General features: G+C 31.3%; 2 protein-coding genes across 2 annotated transcripts; one reads left to right on the forward strand and one right to left on the reverse strand.

Annotated features, from left to right (window-relative positions):
* Positions 1–602: 602 nt before the first annotated feature.
* Positions 603–2,803, reverse strand: LOC109803466 (Transducin/WD40 repeat-like superfamily protein). The gene is made up of 2 exons (XM_020365055.3): positions 2,643–2,803; positions 603–2,430 (listed from the first exon to the last, which is right to left on the reverse strand). Exon 2 carries the CDS (start codon positions 2,413–2,415, stop codon positions 757–759), a length of 1,659 nt encoding a protein of 552 aa, XP_020220644.1. The 5' UTR covers positions 2,416–2,430; positions 2,643–2,803; the 3' UTR covers positions 603–756.
* A 2,277-nt stretch (positions 2,804–5,080) lies between these two features.
* Positions 5,081–7,595, forward strand: LOC109803873 (L-type lectin-domain containing receptor kinase IX.1). The gene has a single exon (XM_020365543.3). It carries the CDS (start codon positions 5,081–5,083, stop codon positions 7,091–7,093), a length of 2,013 nt encoding a protein of 670 aa, XP_020221132.1. The 3' UTR covers positions 7,094–7,595.
* Positions 7,596–18,415: the final 10,820 nt, after the last annotated feature.

Consider the following 18,415-nt stretch of genomic DNA (forward strand, 5'->3'; position numbering starts at 1 on the left):
CTCCCGGGTTTAACAAATTTCGTAAAATCTATAAAATTATAGATTTATAGTATAAAACTATAAATGAGATTCATTAAATAAGAAATAAAATCTGCAATCCTTTTTGTTATTTTTAATACCTTTCAACGAATTCTTAAAGAGTTTGTTCAAAAAATTGTAAGAAGAACTGTTCAATTAAATGGTACTCCAACATTTGAGATTTTGCATATTCAATGATCTTTCATTTCTGAAGAAACTGACAAACAAAATGATGACAAAAGAAACAGGAAAAATAATAAATGGAAATAAAAGCTGAAAATTCAGTAACACCATGGAAATAATGCATGGCAATCTCAGGTGCAAATCAAAACCATGTACACAAAGCGGACACATTCATATAAACTGCACCCCAGCTACAATTACAGTAAACAATATGAATGCACAATAAATATATCAAATCACATATCAACCATGCCATGCCACTTAAAGATACGCCTGATATCATAATAATAAACCTTTCAAAGCATGACAATACTCAGTTTATAATAAACAAAAAATGAAATGAAGATTAATTTTAAATACTAAAGAAATTAACGGAATAATAAAGTTAAGTCCCAATAAAATTGACGATTAAAAATATGAAGCTGAATTACTTCTAACTTTTTAAGAGGAAGCTCATGAAGCTTCATTAATTAATGTTAAAATACAAAGTCTCAACTTTCCAACAAAAAAAAATACAACAAAACTCTCGAAACCTGCCAGTATTTCAAATCTGCCTTAGGCATGCTGGTAATGGTGCAACTTATACAGTAACACTTTGCCTGAAGCGTTTCCCACAGCCATGAAACCACCACCTGGACTAAAATCAATACAGCGAGGATAATGCAGGGTTGTGTTTGATGGTGGCCAGTTGGAGAACACAGAATACGATGGGATATGTATTAATTTTAAGCTGCTCTTCTTCAAGCTTGAACAAATTGCTAATATTTGGGAGTCATGATTAAATTTCATATAATCTACCTTCGTAGTCAAATTCTCTATAGTCTTGACAGGCTTTCTCTTGCCCCCAAGAAATTCCTCTCTATTGTAAATATTCACAATTCCACTGTCTGAACCAGCTGCAAAATGAGTTCCACCTGGTGAAGTACAAAGAGCTGTGCCATTTATGCAACCTTCATCTACACCTTTATGCATGCAAGTCATTGTTCTCAGATCCCAGTGGTAAACCTGGCCATCACCACCGCCACTCAACAACTGCTGTCCATCCTCAGCAAAAGCCAAGGAACGGATTGTTCCATTCATCTTCAGAGTACCAACCAATTGCTTTGTTTTTGTTGAAACCAATAAAATATACCCTTCATTACCTGTAAATGCTATCATTTGAGAATCAGGAGACACCTCAAAAGCCTCCAAACTCTTCTCTTCCCTACCAACCAGAGGACCTATTCTATCAACTGTAGCCTTAACTAAATCAAAACTATAAAAGAACTTTCTCCTTCCAGATAATATAACCTGAGACCCATCTGGCAAGAAAGATGCTTTTCGAATGGGGCAATCTTCAAGGAAGATGCTCTGAATTTTGGTGTTCCTCTTGCCATCTATTTGAAAAAACCTAAGCTTCCGGTCCAATCCAGCTGCAAGAAGCAGCTGCGCATTCCGATGGAACTGAACTGAACTTATGGGACCATTAGCAGGATCCTGAATATTCGCATCCACAAGCCTCGAGTATTCAAGATGTCCCGGCAATAACTTTGCACCACTCTTCACAACCAGGTCTTCATTTGTCCTGAGAATATCATCCACATCCTCGCAACCATGGCTCACAACAGCTTCATTTTCATCATCCGTCGACACATCATCAGAAAATCTATCCATCTTATCAACTTGCGCCCATTCAGTTCCTGGATTGAGCTTAACATGCTGAGCCCTCAATCTTGACACGTACTCTGAACCCGAGATCACATCCTCATCCTCTCCCTTCCTCAATTTCCTTAATCTGTTAACCTTGGCTATGTTCACAGTGGCATTTTCTTCTTCGTCATCCACCCACACCGGTTTCCTTTGCAAAGCGAGATCATCATCATGACTGTGACTTTCCTCAGACAAGTCCTCATCTTCCTCCCGATAAACAGAAAGAACATTGTTTGCAGAACGGTCAGTGAAGAACAAATCCGAAAACTTTTCAGAAGCATTCACAGGCTCCATCTCATCATCCTCCTTTCCAAACTCAGGAGGGGAATAGAGAGAACCAAACAAAAAGTTCTCAAGTTTCTTCATCTCCTTCACTTGTTCCTTTGCCAATTGTTCCACCTCGCCGTCTCGCTTCTTCCTCTTCTTCACTTTCAGGGTTTCGTTATTCTCAACGTCGCCTTCAGCCTCTTTATTGCTCTTATTGACCTCATTTTTAGGGCGAGCATTTTGGGATATCAAACTCATCTTTCACAACCCAATCTACAACGTAAACGAAGTTTATCCAATTTGATAGTTAGGAATCGAAACCGTGAAATGATTTATATAGCAAAAAATGGGGTCAGCAAGAGAGAAAATAACGAATTCAAATGAAACGAAACTATTACAATTACAAATCAATGATTGGAAAAATCCAAAGGCATAAAGGAATAGACGAAGCTTAGATAAAATAAAATAGCATTGATTGGGAATACCTCGTTAATGGAGAACTTGGAATTGAAGGTGACGGTGGTGGCTGAGTGAGAGCGACGACGGTGGCGTTTTAGTTAGGTTTAAGCGCAGTGACATAGATGCAAAAACTCACAAGGGTTTTAGCAACTAGATTGGGCTTTTTCTCTTGGTCACAAAAATCTTAATTGGGCCTCTCTCTCTCTTGTTTATTATTAAATATACCATTCATTTAAGAATGATAATATATACACTTTTTTTTAATAAGTACACCTCCTTTTATTTAAAAAAGATAAATAAATTTTTAAAATATTTTTAATATTTTAATTTTATATTTTTAATATTCAATTTAATATTTTGTCATTTTTTATATATTCTTTTTTTTCTCCTTTCAGGTTTCACATATATCCGAGATGTAGAATTGGTACATTGGTGTGTGATTGCATTATAAACGCCTATAACTTCTTGACAGTATCAAAGGTGTTGACCTAGATGTACATTTTTTCTATGAGCATCTCCTTCCCTTTTTACCCTTCTAAAAAGTACCAGAAAAGTACTTTGCAAAATAGTTAAATTAGTGTTTTGAAAAATATTTTCTGAAATTATATCTTTAAAATACTTGTAAGAAGTATTTTCTAAACATTATTATTTCAAAAAGATTTTCTAGACTTATGTAAAACTATACACTTTTAAAAAAAATATTTTTTGAAACGTTGATTTTACTATTCCGAAACACTGATTTTACTATTCTGAAAATTACTTTCTAAAATATTAAAAATAGTATTTTGAAAAGTTCTTTCTGGAATAATAAATTTAATTTTCTAAAAAGTAAAAAAAAACACTATTTTTGAAAAATAATTACTGAAATATTAATTTCACTATTCTAGAAAATATTTTCTGAAATATCAAAATTATCTACGAAAATAGATTTTAAAAAATGGAAAAAATGCAAGGGATACATGTAAAAACCGAAAGGGAAAGAGAAAGAAGTGTGTAAAGAAGAAGAAGAGTATATTAAATTAAAAATTTAAGATATAAAATTAATAAATTAAAGAATAAAAGATTAAATATATTTTAAATTTTTTTAAAATAAATAAATAAAAAGAGATATACTTACAAAAAAAAATTCTATATATCATGATCCTTTATTTAAATAGTACTTGACTTCACACCTATATAACATAATGAGAAAAATAATACGTATTCAATAATATATTATATTAAATGATAAGATAATATAAATCATAAAAAAAATAAAAATAAAAACGCATACTATATGTTATTTAACATAGAAAAGTAAGATAAAAATTAAATAATAACGATTTATATGTGAGCTAAAATTATGATGAGTTAAAAAAATGATCGGATTACTGAATATAAAAATTTGGTTTAAACTAATTCTCTAATCAATTATTACTTTTTGAATGAATCAATTACATAATTGGTCGTTAAATTTCTGATCACATGCATCCGTGTGTTCTGAACCAATTACATAAATAAAAATTGCAGTTTTTTTTTAATATTTATTAATTTGACTTAAATTAGAAATTTTTCTTATTCAAATTAAGCACGATTTTATCTCTCTCACTAAATTTTTATGTTGCGGTCCACCATTGTATAATGGATTAGTCTCTTTCGATAGACCTAATCGAAATGATCTAAGCTAATTTTTTAACTGATGTTTCAAACCACATTCCCATTTAAAATTTCTCTCATCTTCATTGCCGTTAGAAAACAATCAAAACTTTTCTTATTGTACTTTAGCATTCGGCGTCGCTTGCGATAGGAAGGAAACTTGTAGCATCATGAAAACTCAAATGTAGAGATATTAAATACAGAAACTTTTCTCATTTTCATTTTGGGATTAAAAAAACGTTGTGTGTCTGAGTTTGGTCGAGAAGTAGTGAAACACCATCCATTTTGAAAAAACAAAAAAAAAAGTGATTCGACATTTGGAGATGTTAATGTTAATGTTAGTGTACCAATCCGAGTGCCTACTCCTAAGGTTAAGCTATAAAATAAAGTCCGTGAAAATCATGTCTCAACGGACAGAAATTTGGGATAAGAGAGTAATAGTCGGAAAAAGTAAATAGAATAATCAAACAATAAGCTCGAAGTATTATTAAAAAGTGAATGTATTTCATTAATATTTCATCATCTGAAATGGTACACACCGCAGGCCTAGCGATTTGGACTTCATATCGTAGGGTCCTGTGTGACTTATTCATATTGATTATTAATTAAAAGGATGAACTCTAAAGCTTGATTCCATGTTCGAGCATAGGTTTGTCATTGTAGCCATGCTCAATTCTATATTGCAATGTGACATGAGGCAGAACTAGAAGACAATTACACACATCCAAAACCAATAAAAACAATGAATAAGATCATTGTCTATGTTACATAAATAAGAAAATCAAAGTAGAACAATTGCACAAGACTCAAATTCAACTCTCACCCGGAGATGGCTCCATCGTGTTATGCTATGGGAATCATTTTCTTACTTCCTTTGATTACTTTTGTAAACCCACTTTCATTTCACTACCAAGGGTTTGAGTATGATGATACCAAGATTGAAGGTGATGCCACTTTGTCACATTCACAAATCCAACTCACTGCAACCACAAGGTACCAAAGCAATGCTTACAGTGTTGGGAGAGTCACAAGTTTTGAGTCATTGCACCTTTGGGACATGAGCTCAGGAAACCTCACTGACTTCACTACCAAATTTTCCTTTGTCATTTTCTCAAATGATACTAGTTTTGGGGATGGCTTGGCTTTTTTCTTTGCAGATCCAAAGCTGCCACTTTCAAGAAAGATACAAGAAGGAGGTGGTCTTGGTCTTGTGGATGGAAACCAATTATTGAACTCAACTAAGTATCCATTTGTGGCTGTGGAGTTTGATACACACCAAAATTCTTGGGATCCACCTGACTTTCATGTAGGTATAAATTACAACTCTATGAGATCTCACATAACTGTTCCATGGCCGATTGATATTAGACAAATGAAAGTTTATCATTGTGTAATTGAGTACAATGCAAGTACTCATAATTTAATCGTTTCTTTCACTGGAAACGAAATCAATGGCAAGCAAATAAAAAGTTATATCTCTTGCAATGTTGATTTGAGAGATTACCTACCAGAGTGGGTTATTTTCGGCTTCTCAGCTGCTACAGGATATTTGTTTGAGATGAACACACTGCAGTCATGGTCATTCCATTCAACTTTACAAAGTAACAAGAATGTGTCAAATCAGATACCTCCAATTGCAACCTCCCCAATCCAAAGTCCTAGTCCTTCACCAATTGCCACTGCTACTATTAGCCCTAAACAAGAGGGCAACAAAGGTTTATTGATGAGGCTAGAAGTTGGTATAGGTGTAGCTGCAAGTTTGCTTCTTTTAGGGTTGGTTTGTATTTTAATGTGGAAGAGGGCTAAAGGGAAAAAAGAAGATTCCCTTGTAGATCTGAGCATGGATGATGAATTCCAAAAGGGCATTGGTCCCAAGAGATTTTGCTATAGACAATTGGCAAGTGCAACAAGTAACTTTGCAGAAGCACAAAAGATAGGACAAGGTGGTTTCGGTGGTGTTTATAAAGGCTATTTGAAAGACTTAAAATCCAATGTTGCTATAAAGAGAATATCAAGAGAATCTAAGCAAGGAATTAAGGAATATGCCACGGAAGTTAAGATCATCAGCCAGCTGAGGCACAGGAATTTAGTACAACTAATTGGTTGGTGCCACATGAAGAAAGATCTCCTCCTTATATACGAGTTCATGCAAAATGGTAGCTTAGATTCCCACCTATACCGTGGGAAAAGCATCTTGACATGGCAGATGAGGTACAACATTGCAATGGACTTGGCTTTGGCAGTGTTGTACCTTCATGAAGAATGGGAGCAGTGTGTGCTTCATAGGGACATAAAATCCAGCAATGTTATGTTGGACTCAAGTTTCAATGCTAAGCTTGGGGATTTTGGCTTAGCTAGGTTGGTTGATCATGAGAAAGGAACACAAACCACAATGCTAGCAGGGACCATGGGGTACATAGCCCCAGAATATTTCACTACAGGGAAGGCTAGAAAGGAATCTGATATGTACAGTTTTGGAGTTGTTTTGTTGGAGTTAGCAAGTGGAAGAAAACCAATTGATCTTAATGCCAATGAAGGTCAAATAACCATATTTGAGTGGGTTTGGGAGTTCTATAGATTGGGAAAGTTACTTGAAGTGGCAGACTCAAAACTTGGGGGAGCATTTGATGAGGAACAAATGGAACATTTAGTGATTGTTGGACTTTGGTGTGCCAATCCAGACTATACATCAAGGCCATCTGTGAGGCAAGTGATTCAAGTGCTTAAGTTTGAAGCTCCTTTACCAATTCTCCCACAGAAAATGCCTGAACCAAATTACCATTCTCCATCAATGAGTACAATTTTTGCTTCAGTTTCATCTCCCTCTCTGGCTACATGCTAGAACCAAACACAATGTCATCAACAGGGGAATTTCATGTACAGAAAGTTATTGAAAAGTTCGTGATTCTTAAGTTCTCACATTCTAGTACAGCATAGGCGAATCATTTGTAAATTTGTGTGCATTTCTATTATGTGTAAAGATCATTTAATTTAAACTCTTTGCATGCGTGTGTGGCTGTGCTCTTGTGATTGCGTACGTTTATTATGCATTTATGTCAACAAATTTATTCATTTATTTATGTTTCTGTAGTTTTTGATTAATTATAATTATCATCTATTAATAGAGATAGAAAGAAATTAGAAGTTTTGACTGTGTTTAAAATATTAAAATTTCCAAAAGTCATTGCTCTTTTCCTTATTTTGCCGATTGTAATGGCCATTTGCAGTATCTTAATGACATGCTGCATATGCCTATAACTTTTTTTAAAAGAAAAATAATGTTAAATGGCTTTTAAAGAAAAACCCTAAACTCAGCAATATGCCACTGGACTAGTCAATCTCATAAGGGGCAATGAAAATAATATCTGCAACAGGTTTTTATTTTCTTTTTCTAAATGTGTCTGTGTTTACTTTTGAAAAGAAAGGATGGTTGAACCATTTTTCCTAGTATTGGTGGTAGATATCCAAATCCTCTGTCCCTTCAAACTAAGTGCATTTTTTCAGCCTTAAGAAATGTTTTATTTATGACAAAAAGATATAACATAATAAATGTGAGACATTTGATCAGTTACTGTAGCTAATACAGTTTTTTGAACATGCAAAGAATTCTCATATGCATATTCCCAATTTCCAACAGAAACTGTAGGCTGTGGATTTGCCTAGTTTGTAATGCACATTGTTGATAGGATCTAACCTAAAAAGAATTGATTTTCTCGTGCCTTATACATAAATACACATATATATATATATAAACATTTTTGGGGCACTGAATCTTTTGTCACGTAAACAGTACTGATCCTTTGAACAGACTTTGATAGTCAAAGTATACACAAATTTATAAATCATCGTTCTATGATCCGTATCAATTGGTATTCACAAATTTTACTCGATTAATGTTGGACATGCATGGGAATTGACAAATATGAGTGTAAATAAATTTAAATTTAAATATTTTTTTAATCTTTTAAATTTAAGATAAATTTATTTTTAATCTTTTAAATTTTAAATTTAAGAGACAAAAATAAAATTATTAAAAACTAAAAACATATTTAATTTATAAATTTATTAAGAGATTAATTACAAATCATTGTTTATATGACTTTTAAACTAACTAACATGAAAAAGGCATTCTATGCCTATATTGTATTGAAAGAAAACAATATTTTTATTCACGATTATTTATGAATAATCTTAAAATAAAAGAATATGCAATTATCATAAAAAATATTGATAAAAGAAAAAGTGGTTTTAAAAAGTTATATAAAATGAACAAAGATTAAAATAGTTCCTATTAAAGTGAAAACTAAAACTAATTATTGAAAAAAGTATTTTTATATAATAATATAAATTAATATAAATGTCAATAAATTTATTATTTTGGTAAATTATGATTAAATAATGGTATAAAATTGTTTTACATGGTCAAATCAATTATATACACATGTTTATTTGGGGAACTTTTTTTTGTATGTTGTTAAGTTGCGCAGAATCCATACATTTCCACTGTGAAGCATGGATGACAATGTTATTCACAAAGTAAATGATTATATAAAAATTATATATTTAAGAACAATATACTTCTTTTTTATGTTAAAAAATTATAATTATCTCCCTCAACAAATTTTAATATATGATATTTAGGGGGTGTATTGGTTTAGGATTTCGTAGGATTTTAAAAGATTTTTTTTGAGTAAAAAAGTCCATTAGTATTCAATCAGGATTTTATGTCACTTAAAAACAATCCAGTGGTATTTAATCTGGATTTTCAAGATTTTTTAAAGAGTCCATTAAAATCCATTGGTATTCATTTGAGATTTTTTACAACTTAAAAACAATCCATTAGTATTCAAAAATATAAGGATTTTAAAGGATTGTTGTGTGAGAGGAATTTTGAAGGACTTTCTAGTGTTATCTATAAATACCAGATTCATAACACAATCCCATCCAAACCCAACGGATTTTGAAGGATTGTTTGAAGTGATTTTTCAAGTGTTTCAATAATTTTCAAGTGAGTTTTTCATCTTTTTTTTCTATGCTCCTGTCTTCTCCATTTTTTCTCTACTAATAATATTACACTATTGTTCATTGCTCATATATAATATTGTAGTACTGTTCTCATCTCATTCTCCTATTTTGTGAAACTCTAATATGTAAGTGATAGTGTCATTGACTTGCTCTATTTTTCTGTTCGTTCTCTTTAACTGACTTGCTTTATTTTATTCTATGTAGTTGAATTTGTTCCTTTATATAACAAAAAAAATGCTTGAAATTTCAACTTTTAAGTGGTAATTTTTTTATAACACACGTCAAAAAAAGAAAAAGGTGAAAGATGAAATTGATATCATAATCTCTAAATATATATATATATAAGATAAATTTGTTAGGGGTTTCTGTGAGTAGAATGAGATGAAAATGGATCTTAGTTGGGGGAATAACCCTTTCAGCATAAAAACTGCGAACTCTCTCATTCCCTTGAATTTGTTAATCTTATCCCTCCTTTTATGACTCAACAATTATTTTATTTTTTTTACTATGAATTTTTCTTTTTATTTTTATATTGTGAAATTAAGATTTTTTTATATTTTTAAAAAAGAAAATTAACATAAGACATAACAGTATCTAATTTTTTAGGGTTTAAGATTTATGCCTTCATTAGCTTATTTTTTTAAAAATGAAATATTTTTAAAATATTTGTTAGAATAATTTACATTTATAAATATCGTTAAAAATTATCATATAATATATAACTAAAATAATATATATATATATATATATATATATATATATATATATTCTCTATATCTAAATACTTCTGTTTATATAAAAAGATTATATATCTAAATATTTTCTCAGTATCGAATATACTGATTTTTTTTATATAAAAAATTATCTTTTGTTTCTATATTTTCGTTTTTACATTTTTTTTATAATGATTGAGTTATTTGATCCATTTGGATAGCCAAGATATATTCGATCTTGTATAATTGGTGTGCTTCTAAAAATAATAATATAATTTTATTGATTTTGTCCCTTATCCATAATTATTTATATAACTAGTTTTCAACATATATTGTTTTAGTAATTCAAATGGGAGATTCACATGGAAATAATAAAGAAAAAGGAAAATAAAAAGAAAACTATGAAGCTTGGATCAAGGAGGATTCCGATGAATTGTTACAATTGATAGTGGATGCTATAAAAAGATGATAGAATATTAAGGTGAATTATTATTATTATTTATCTAGACATTATTGTTTTTTTTTTATCTTTGACTCTTTTTAAATTTGAATGTATGATTTTTTTTTAAATCTTATCAAATGTCAAAACTCCACAGAATCCATTAAAATCCTGATTTAAAAGTATTGTAGAATCCATTAAAATCCTGATTTTAAATCTTTTAGAATCCTGCAAAATCTTAAAAGTCATGAAAATCCTGCAAAGTCTTTTAAAATCCGCAGGATTTTTTTTCACTAAAAAAGTCCTTTAAAATCTTAATCCAATACACCCCCTTAATTTATTTATTTTTATAAATTTTGTTAACTTCCATTATAAAAAATAAATTATTACAAAAATAATTTTTACACTAATATATTTTTAGAGATGTAAATATTACATTACATTCCCTTCTTATAAATATTTTATCCTCTTAAAAGATTCAAACTACTTTTTTAACAATATATCTCTTAACTTGTGTATTTAATTATTATTTTAAAAGTTGTTATAAATTTTGCTAAAATTAATATACATCTTAAAAAATTATTTTCATTATTATTTTTATACAATATTTTTAACATTACATACCAAGATAATATATATATATATATATAAAGGAGTATAATAAAATCAAATATTAAAAAAATTGTTAACCTCATTATAAATTACTAGTGATATTTAAGCATTTCGTGTCTCTTTGTATTTTGTTTAAAAATAATATAAAATATAAATAATAAAGGTTGCAAGTTGCAACATGTAAATCTTGAAATGATGTATAATTATATAAAAAAAATATTAAATCAAGATGGAGACGATAAGTAGTTACAAAATAAGAGGATAATTATTATTGATATAATGGATATTTAATTTTTTTATGCATATTTTTTTTCTTCTATTTTATCTTTATCTTTAAGAGATATGATGATGAAAAAAATTAAATATAATAGAGGAGTATAAATGTCTAAAAAAATGTGGAAACTAGAGGAGGTATCCCCTTTATATATAGTATAGATATCTTGAAAATATAACATTTAGTTCATAAAAATAGGAATAATTGATTATCAATACTGATATAAAAAAATATATTTGTAGTAATAATTTTTTCTTAATATTTAGCACATTATTATACCTTTTTGTTATTAAAAAATAAAATTAAAAAAAAACCAATAATTTTTTAATAATTATTATTTTTTAAAATAATTATTCACTCAATTATTTTTTATGTTATTTTTAAAATAAACATTAAAAGACACGAAATATTTTTTTTAATATCTATAAATAAAGAGAATTATTTCATTTAGTATTCACTTTTACATCTCATATTTTATTCTTAATAATAATACATAAATCTCTAATAACCACAAATTGGATAGATATTTGTCATTCTCCCTTTTTAGTTCATGTCTTATTTTTTCTCTCATTAATAACTTGATAAATGTAACGACCCGGCTGATCACTACACACTACACCGTACACCTGAAACCGGATAGAAAAGAACAAGTGTATACATATAGTGTCTAGAATATACATATATACATGTCTAAGTCTGACTAGATTCAAAATGTACAACAATACATCCATAGCTACTACACCAAGTAGCTAAAACACCAAAACATCCATAAGAAATAAGCTCTATCTGTCAGCTACCGACCTGCCACAAGCCACCAACCTATCCCTGCTCTGCTCCCATACATAGTATGATCATCGCAGTCCAAACCACATGGAAACAACAAGGGTAAGCTAGTGAAAAGAAACAACATACATATATATATATATATATATTTAAGAATAGTAAACAGCTACAACTATTAGAACATCAATTAGCTTAACAACATCAGCTATATATATATATACATAACAACACACATCTCACATCATTCAACAATAACAACAATACACATCGATAGATAGTAGTAAACACACAATGCGTCGTCACGCATATCAGCTCAGAGATCTCCTACAACAGCTTAGCCTTACGGCCTACAACAGTTCCTATCAGCACAGAGCACAGCACCGACTTAGCGGCTATAACAACACCACAATAGTGGCTAACAGCACCGACATAGCGTCTATAACAGCACCACAATAGTGGCTAACAGCACCGACATAGCGGCTATAACAGCACCACAATAGTGGCTAACAAAGCATACAACTCAGCAACTAACAGCACAACAAAACTTGTTGAGATTTCCGTTTAAACACTTTTGTTTTAATCTATAAATCAGTTAGATTCTATTAATAGTCTCAAACACGGCAAGTATACCGGCCGTTCAAGTAGTAAAAATATCGTATCCACAGGGATTAGAAGGTAACATAAGCATTTATTGACTATTCGTGACTAAAGAATGATTCCAATTTGTAGTTTGTCATGTGAATGTGAATTAAAGATCATGACTACTAGAATGAAAATTATAAAAATATTTGGTTGTGAGTGGAAAAGATTAGAAATGATATTGTGGTATTGTGAGGTTGTGGGGTCAGATTTCACCAAACGTTAAACTAATGAATCCTTAATCTCTTGTTAAATTCATTGCTTAGTCAACCCAATAGTTTACTCAAACCTAATCCCTTAGAGCAAGAGCCTAGGTGTGGATATTGAATATCAATCCCTTGAGTATCCAATATCTACACCCGCATTACGGGCTAGGGTTTAAGACTACTAATGGGTCAAGCTCCATTCCTAGATACATTTCCCACTAGGCATATGTTTCAGAACTAGTTTCAAAGGTTATTTTCCAATACCCATGGAACCTATATCATGCAAGGAGAATCAATCCAAGGCAAGCATTAAGAATAGAAACAACACAACAATGAATGAACAACATATATATATATATATATATATATATATATCATTGAAAACGTTAGGATTACACTAGAATTCGTTGGTTACATCTAACCCTACAAAAATGGGTGGAACCACTCAAAATTGAGGGCAAAACAAAATAGAGATGAAGGGAGAAATGAAGAAACCGAAGGAAAGACCCACACACGAACAACTCCAAGCTCCGGGAATCCCTTCCACAGCTCCTAAAACTCGTCCAATGTGTGAATGAGGGAGAAACCCTCGAAAATGGCTTCAAATACGAGCCTGGGAGGTCAGATTAGGGTTTCGCGCCCGGCTCATAGTCTTCTGAGCACTTTCTGCCTCATTATAAGCCCGTCGCAATTCCTTTTTACGCCCGGCGCAATGTCTTCCAGAGGCTTTCCAGCATTCTCTGCCTTAGAGAAAGCCCGGCGCAATTCTCTATTAAGCCCGGCGCAATTCATTCCAGAGAGTTTTGAGGTACTCTCTGCCTTGATCACGCCCGGCGTGGTGAAGTCTCGCGCCCGGCGCATGTATGACTTCTAGAGATCCACTGCTCTGTTCTTCTCAAGCCCGGCGCAGCGTCATCTTGCGCCCGGCGCAGCCGCTCTGCTCTGCTCCTTGGCTCCTTATGTTTTCAATCCCACAGATCTTCAATCCTCAAATCTCTAGCTCAATACTTGCACAAAAAATGAGGTGTATTAAGGTATTGTTAGCTAAAATGGGTTAGCTATATCTGCACAAAAGATGAATCAAAAAGGGAACAATTATCTTGCAATGGTGCTAAGAATGAGTAGAATTGTACAATAAATCTCATTCAGAAAGAGGTATAATTGAGACTTAACAACAGCTCACAGCACAGCACAGCAAAATTAGCATACAACACAGCTAAGTAGTATTCAACACAACTTACTACTCACAACTCGGCTCATCATTCTAGAGCACAGCCATATTATAAATCAGCATTTAAAATCATCAATAACAGCCCAGCTCAGCACAGCGATATACATCTATTACAGCTTAACATCATATTTCAGCATTTACATCTAGTCAGCACAACATATTTATCAATTACATCTCAGCTCAGCAATTACAACATAATTCAACAACTATCAGCATATAATTCAGCTCGACTCAAACAATAAAGTTTAGCATTAGCATCACATAACACAACTCAGCGTCTTACAGCACATCTAAGCATCTTACAGCAACATACACCTAACACAGCTCAACATCATCAAACAACAATTTCAGCTAGTCATCCATCATATTCATCAATTTCGGCTTAGTTCAGCATGAAACAATATTATCAACAAATTCAGCATATAACTTCACATCCTTATACGCGCCCGGCGCGCTCATGGTCGCGCCTGGCGTGGCACAACTAGAGGGCTCCAGGGACCAGCGCGCCCGGCGCAAGCGTGCCTGCGCCCAGCGAGACTCAGCCAGAGAGTCCAAAGCTCTCTTGCGTCTGGCGCAATACCCAATTGCGCCCAGCGCAGGCCAGGCAGAGACTCCATGGAGTCTCACACGCCCGGCGTGCCCTAACCCGCGCCCAGCGCAGGCAAGGAAGAGACCTCCCTTGGTCTCGCGCCCAGCGTAAACCAAATTGCGCTCAGCGCCCTCGAGACAGAGACTCCCAAGGAGTCTCACGCCCAGCGCGACAAGGGTCGCGCTCAGCGCAGCACATCAATATCATCATTCAGCTCAATTACATTCATCATTAACAGCTTAAAACAACATGATCAACAACTTCACAACGCACAACATGTTCAACACATAATACGACCCAACCATCTTGTTCACAACTCATCTATCTTGTCAACTTACTCACCCAAACAACACCAATACACCTACGCACCTAAAACAACTTTAAACTTAACCAAATCACTAAATGTGAAATGGCAACCATCACAACAAACAGCGCATTAGGAGTTATACTACTCCTACCATGCTCATCCTTATCTCATATGAAAGATAATCAAATTTCCTACAACTCTCACGAAGACACCAAGTCTTAATTCATTCATCTACCTTGTTAAATATTTTAAAAACCGCAACAGCTATAGGTAAAGTTGGCAGCCTGACCCCTCTTCACTAAAACAGCCATATCTGGAGTCCTAAAACTCCTTTTTGAGTGATTCTAGTGCCATTGGAAAGCTAACATCCAAGGCTACAACTTTTATGATGACTATAAAGTCAAATTCTGAAACACAAATGCGCGCTCGGCGAGTTAATTGCTCGCCCGGCGCAATTCTCAACCAGAGACCTGCAAATTCTATTGCGCCCAGCGCTGTCATCATCGCGCCCAGCGCGATTCACCTAGAAATTTCACCAAAACCTGCGAAACTTAACAGAAAATACACATGCAATCCAGCCAAACGTTCCTATTTTCATCAAACAGCCCAAAAATACCAGCTTTTCATGCATGCAATCACAAATCATCAAAATCCCGAAATTTCTTCCAAACTTCCGAAACCCCCAAAACCCCCATTTTTCAGCAACCTCAGCTCAAAAGTCAGCAATCATCAAACAACAAATGAGTTTAAGCACTCAGTCACAGCAAAACACAGTAAAATAACTAGCTTCCCTTACCTCGGCGCGAGAATCCGAGCTTCGGGAAGAAAACGAGCTTGAACGGAGAAGAAAAGGGGAAGTAGGAGAAGCTTGAGGAAGCTCCGCACGGCTCAGCAAGAAACCCAGCACCACTACTCAGCTCCTAAGATTCACCACAGCCACTCATGATCAGAGAAAGGAAAATGGGGAAGAAGAGAGTGAAAATGAGGAGTGAGTAAGAGAAGTGAGTGAAAGAGAGTGGGGGAGAGAAAAATAAGGGAGGGGGTCTCACAATAAAGAATATATTTTTTTTTTATTTTACCTTTAATAACAACACATGAAAAACGGAGAGATTTGTCATATTTTTTAAAGAGAGACACGAAGTAATTTTTTTTCTTCTCACTAATTACTTGATGAAGAATATTTCCTCTTTAAATTTTTCTGTTACATTAATTTCTTTACCTATTTTATTTTTATCATCATATTTTGTTTATATTTACAAATAAAATACGTAAATAACCTCACTATTTATGCGATTAAAATGTCTCCTTATTTGATTGAAACCGATCCTCCTCCTTTGTTTTTTTTTTTTATTTCCTTTTAATTTTAAATGTCATAAATAGTTTTCTTTTGTAAAAAAAAACATTTTATTACATTAAAAATAATTTATTATGTTTCTTCTTCTTTTTTTTTTTTTTTTTTTCTTCCATTTTTACTCATTAGTTTATAGAATAATAAAAAGACTTTCTATTTTTTTTACTGTATTTTAATATATAGAAAGAAAAAATGAAGGCATACTTTATCGCAATATTATTATTAATTATTAACGTATCAATTTCATTAATTTATTATCATTATCAATACATAATTATTTTTTAATAGAAAAAATTAAGATAAAGTTGTGATACTCCGATCTAAATAGGAAAATCAAGCAATTTCATAGAATAGATAACTTACATTTATTTTACCTTAAAAAAAAAAAGAGTGAACCAGCAAAGCAATGTAAAGATATAAATCTATTGATGTACCAAAAGAAAAATATATATAGGAATTTATTTGTTTGCGGAATCCAATTCATTTGGTCCATTTTTAATAAGAACCTCAATACTTAACACATATTTACTTATTTATATAATTTATTTGCGTCTCGAATCCAATTTATCAGGGGGTGTTTAATGTGTAGGTTGTTTTTACTTTTTTATGAATATGAATTTGAACGTTAATTTCTCACATTTCATTTATCATTAAAAAATGACATTTTATAAGGAAAAAAAAAACATGTTTCTTAGTATTTTATACATGTTTTTTTTACCCATATGTTTCCTTAACAATTCATTAGGGAGCGTTCATTAGAAGGAAAAAAAAATTCATGTCCACAATCATAATTTTTTAGAAATTATAAATTTCAGAAATCATAATTCATAAAAATGATTAAAATGTGTTTGATTTACCATAAATATTTTTAAAAATATTTATAAATATTAATTAAAAATCAATAATTTTATTACATTAAATAAAAAATATAATTAATATAATATTTTCATCGAAATAAAACTTTTGAAACAATTTTATGGAAAAATATATTAATAAAAAGTAAAAATAATTATTGTACCACACGTACCTGACATTTTCGAATTAAATAAAATATTTTATTACAATAAAAAATATAAGTTACTTTAATGTTTTTATTAAATATAATAAAGATTATTGATTATCAACTAATATATATAAATATCTTTAAAAATATTTACGGTCAACTAAATATTTTTTAATCATCCTTAAAATTACGATTTCTTTTCACACCCTAAAAATTAGGGTTCAAAAAATTATGATTCTTGAATATGAATTTCCTTTTTCTTCTATCAAATGCTTGTATATGATATGATGAATGGAGAGTAAAAGACCAAATGTGAATGCGTACTATTTTATTTTATTTGCACTTAAAGTTTTCATTAATTACCATAAGTGAGTATGAAAAAAATATTGTAAATATGATGAATGAAGATAGAGTAAAAGACCAAATGTGAATGCGTACTATTTTATTTTATTTGCATTTAAAGTTTTCATTAATTACCATAAGTGAGTATGAAAAAAATATTGTAAAAAAAACGTTTTAGCAATATTTTTTTACTATAAATTTAAATTTATAGAAAATCATAATTTCATTGGATTCCATTTTTTTATTTATTTAATGAATATAATTTTGTGATTTTAATAAATTTAAATTAATAATATGTTATTATCACTTTTTTTTATAAAAAAAATGTTAACAACATATTCTCTTACATGTTTTTTCAAACTGACATAATTTCCAATGAATTTAAAAAATAAAATAAAACTTTCTATTAATTTGTAAAAAAAAAGATTAATTTTTGTACTTTTTAAATTTACGTTTTTAAGTTAAGTTTAAATCCAAATAAAGTCTTATTATTTATTTATTTGTAAGTTTATTAAAACATTGGTAGAGTAAAAAAAGAAATTAATTAATTAATTAATTAGATTTATATAAATGATTGTGCGAAAAAGAATAATGATTAGCAACGGTATGCTCTGAAATGGTCCTAGCATATCCTGTGCGTGTGTCTATTT

The sequence above is a fragment of the Cajanus cajan genome, chromosome 1 (genome assembly GCF_000230855.2).
Source record: "Cajanus cajan strain Asha chromosome 1, NIPB_CcT2T_4, whole genome shotgun sequence".
Taxonomy (NCBI): Eukaryota; Viridiplantae; Streptophyta; class Magnoliopsida; order Fabales; family Fabaceae; genus Cajanus; species Cajanus cajan.

Bases quoted from the DNA above. Each gene is read 5' to 3' on its own strand.
- LOC109803466 (XM_020365055.3), bottom strand. From the start codon at position 2,415: ATGAGTTTGATATCCCAAAATGCTCGCCCTAAAAATGAGGTCAATAAG.
- LOC109803873 (XM_020365543.3), top strand. From the start codon at position 5,081: ATGGCTCCATCGTGTTATGCTATGGGAATCATTTTCTTACTTCCTTTG.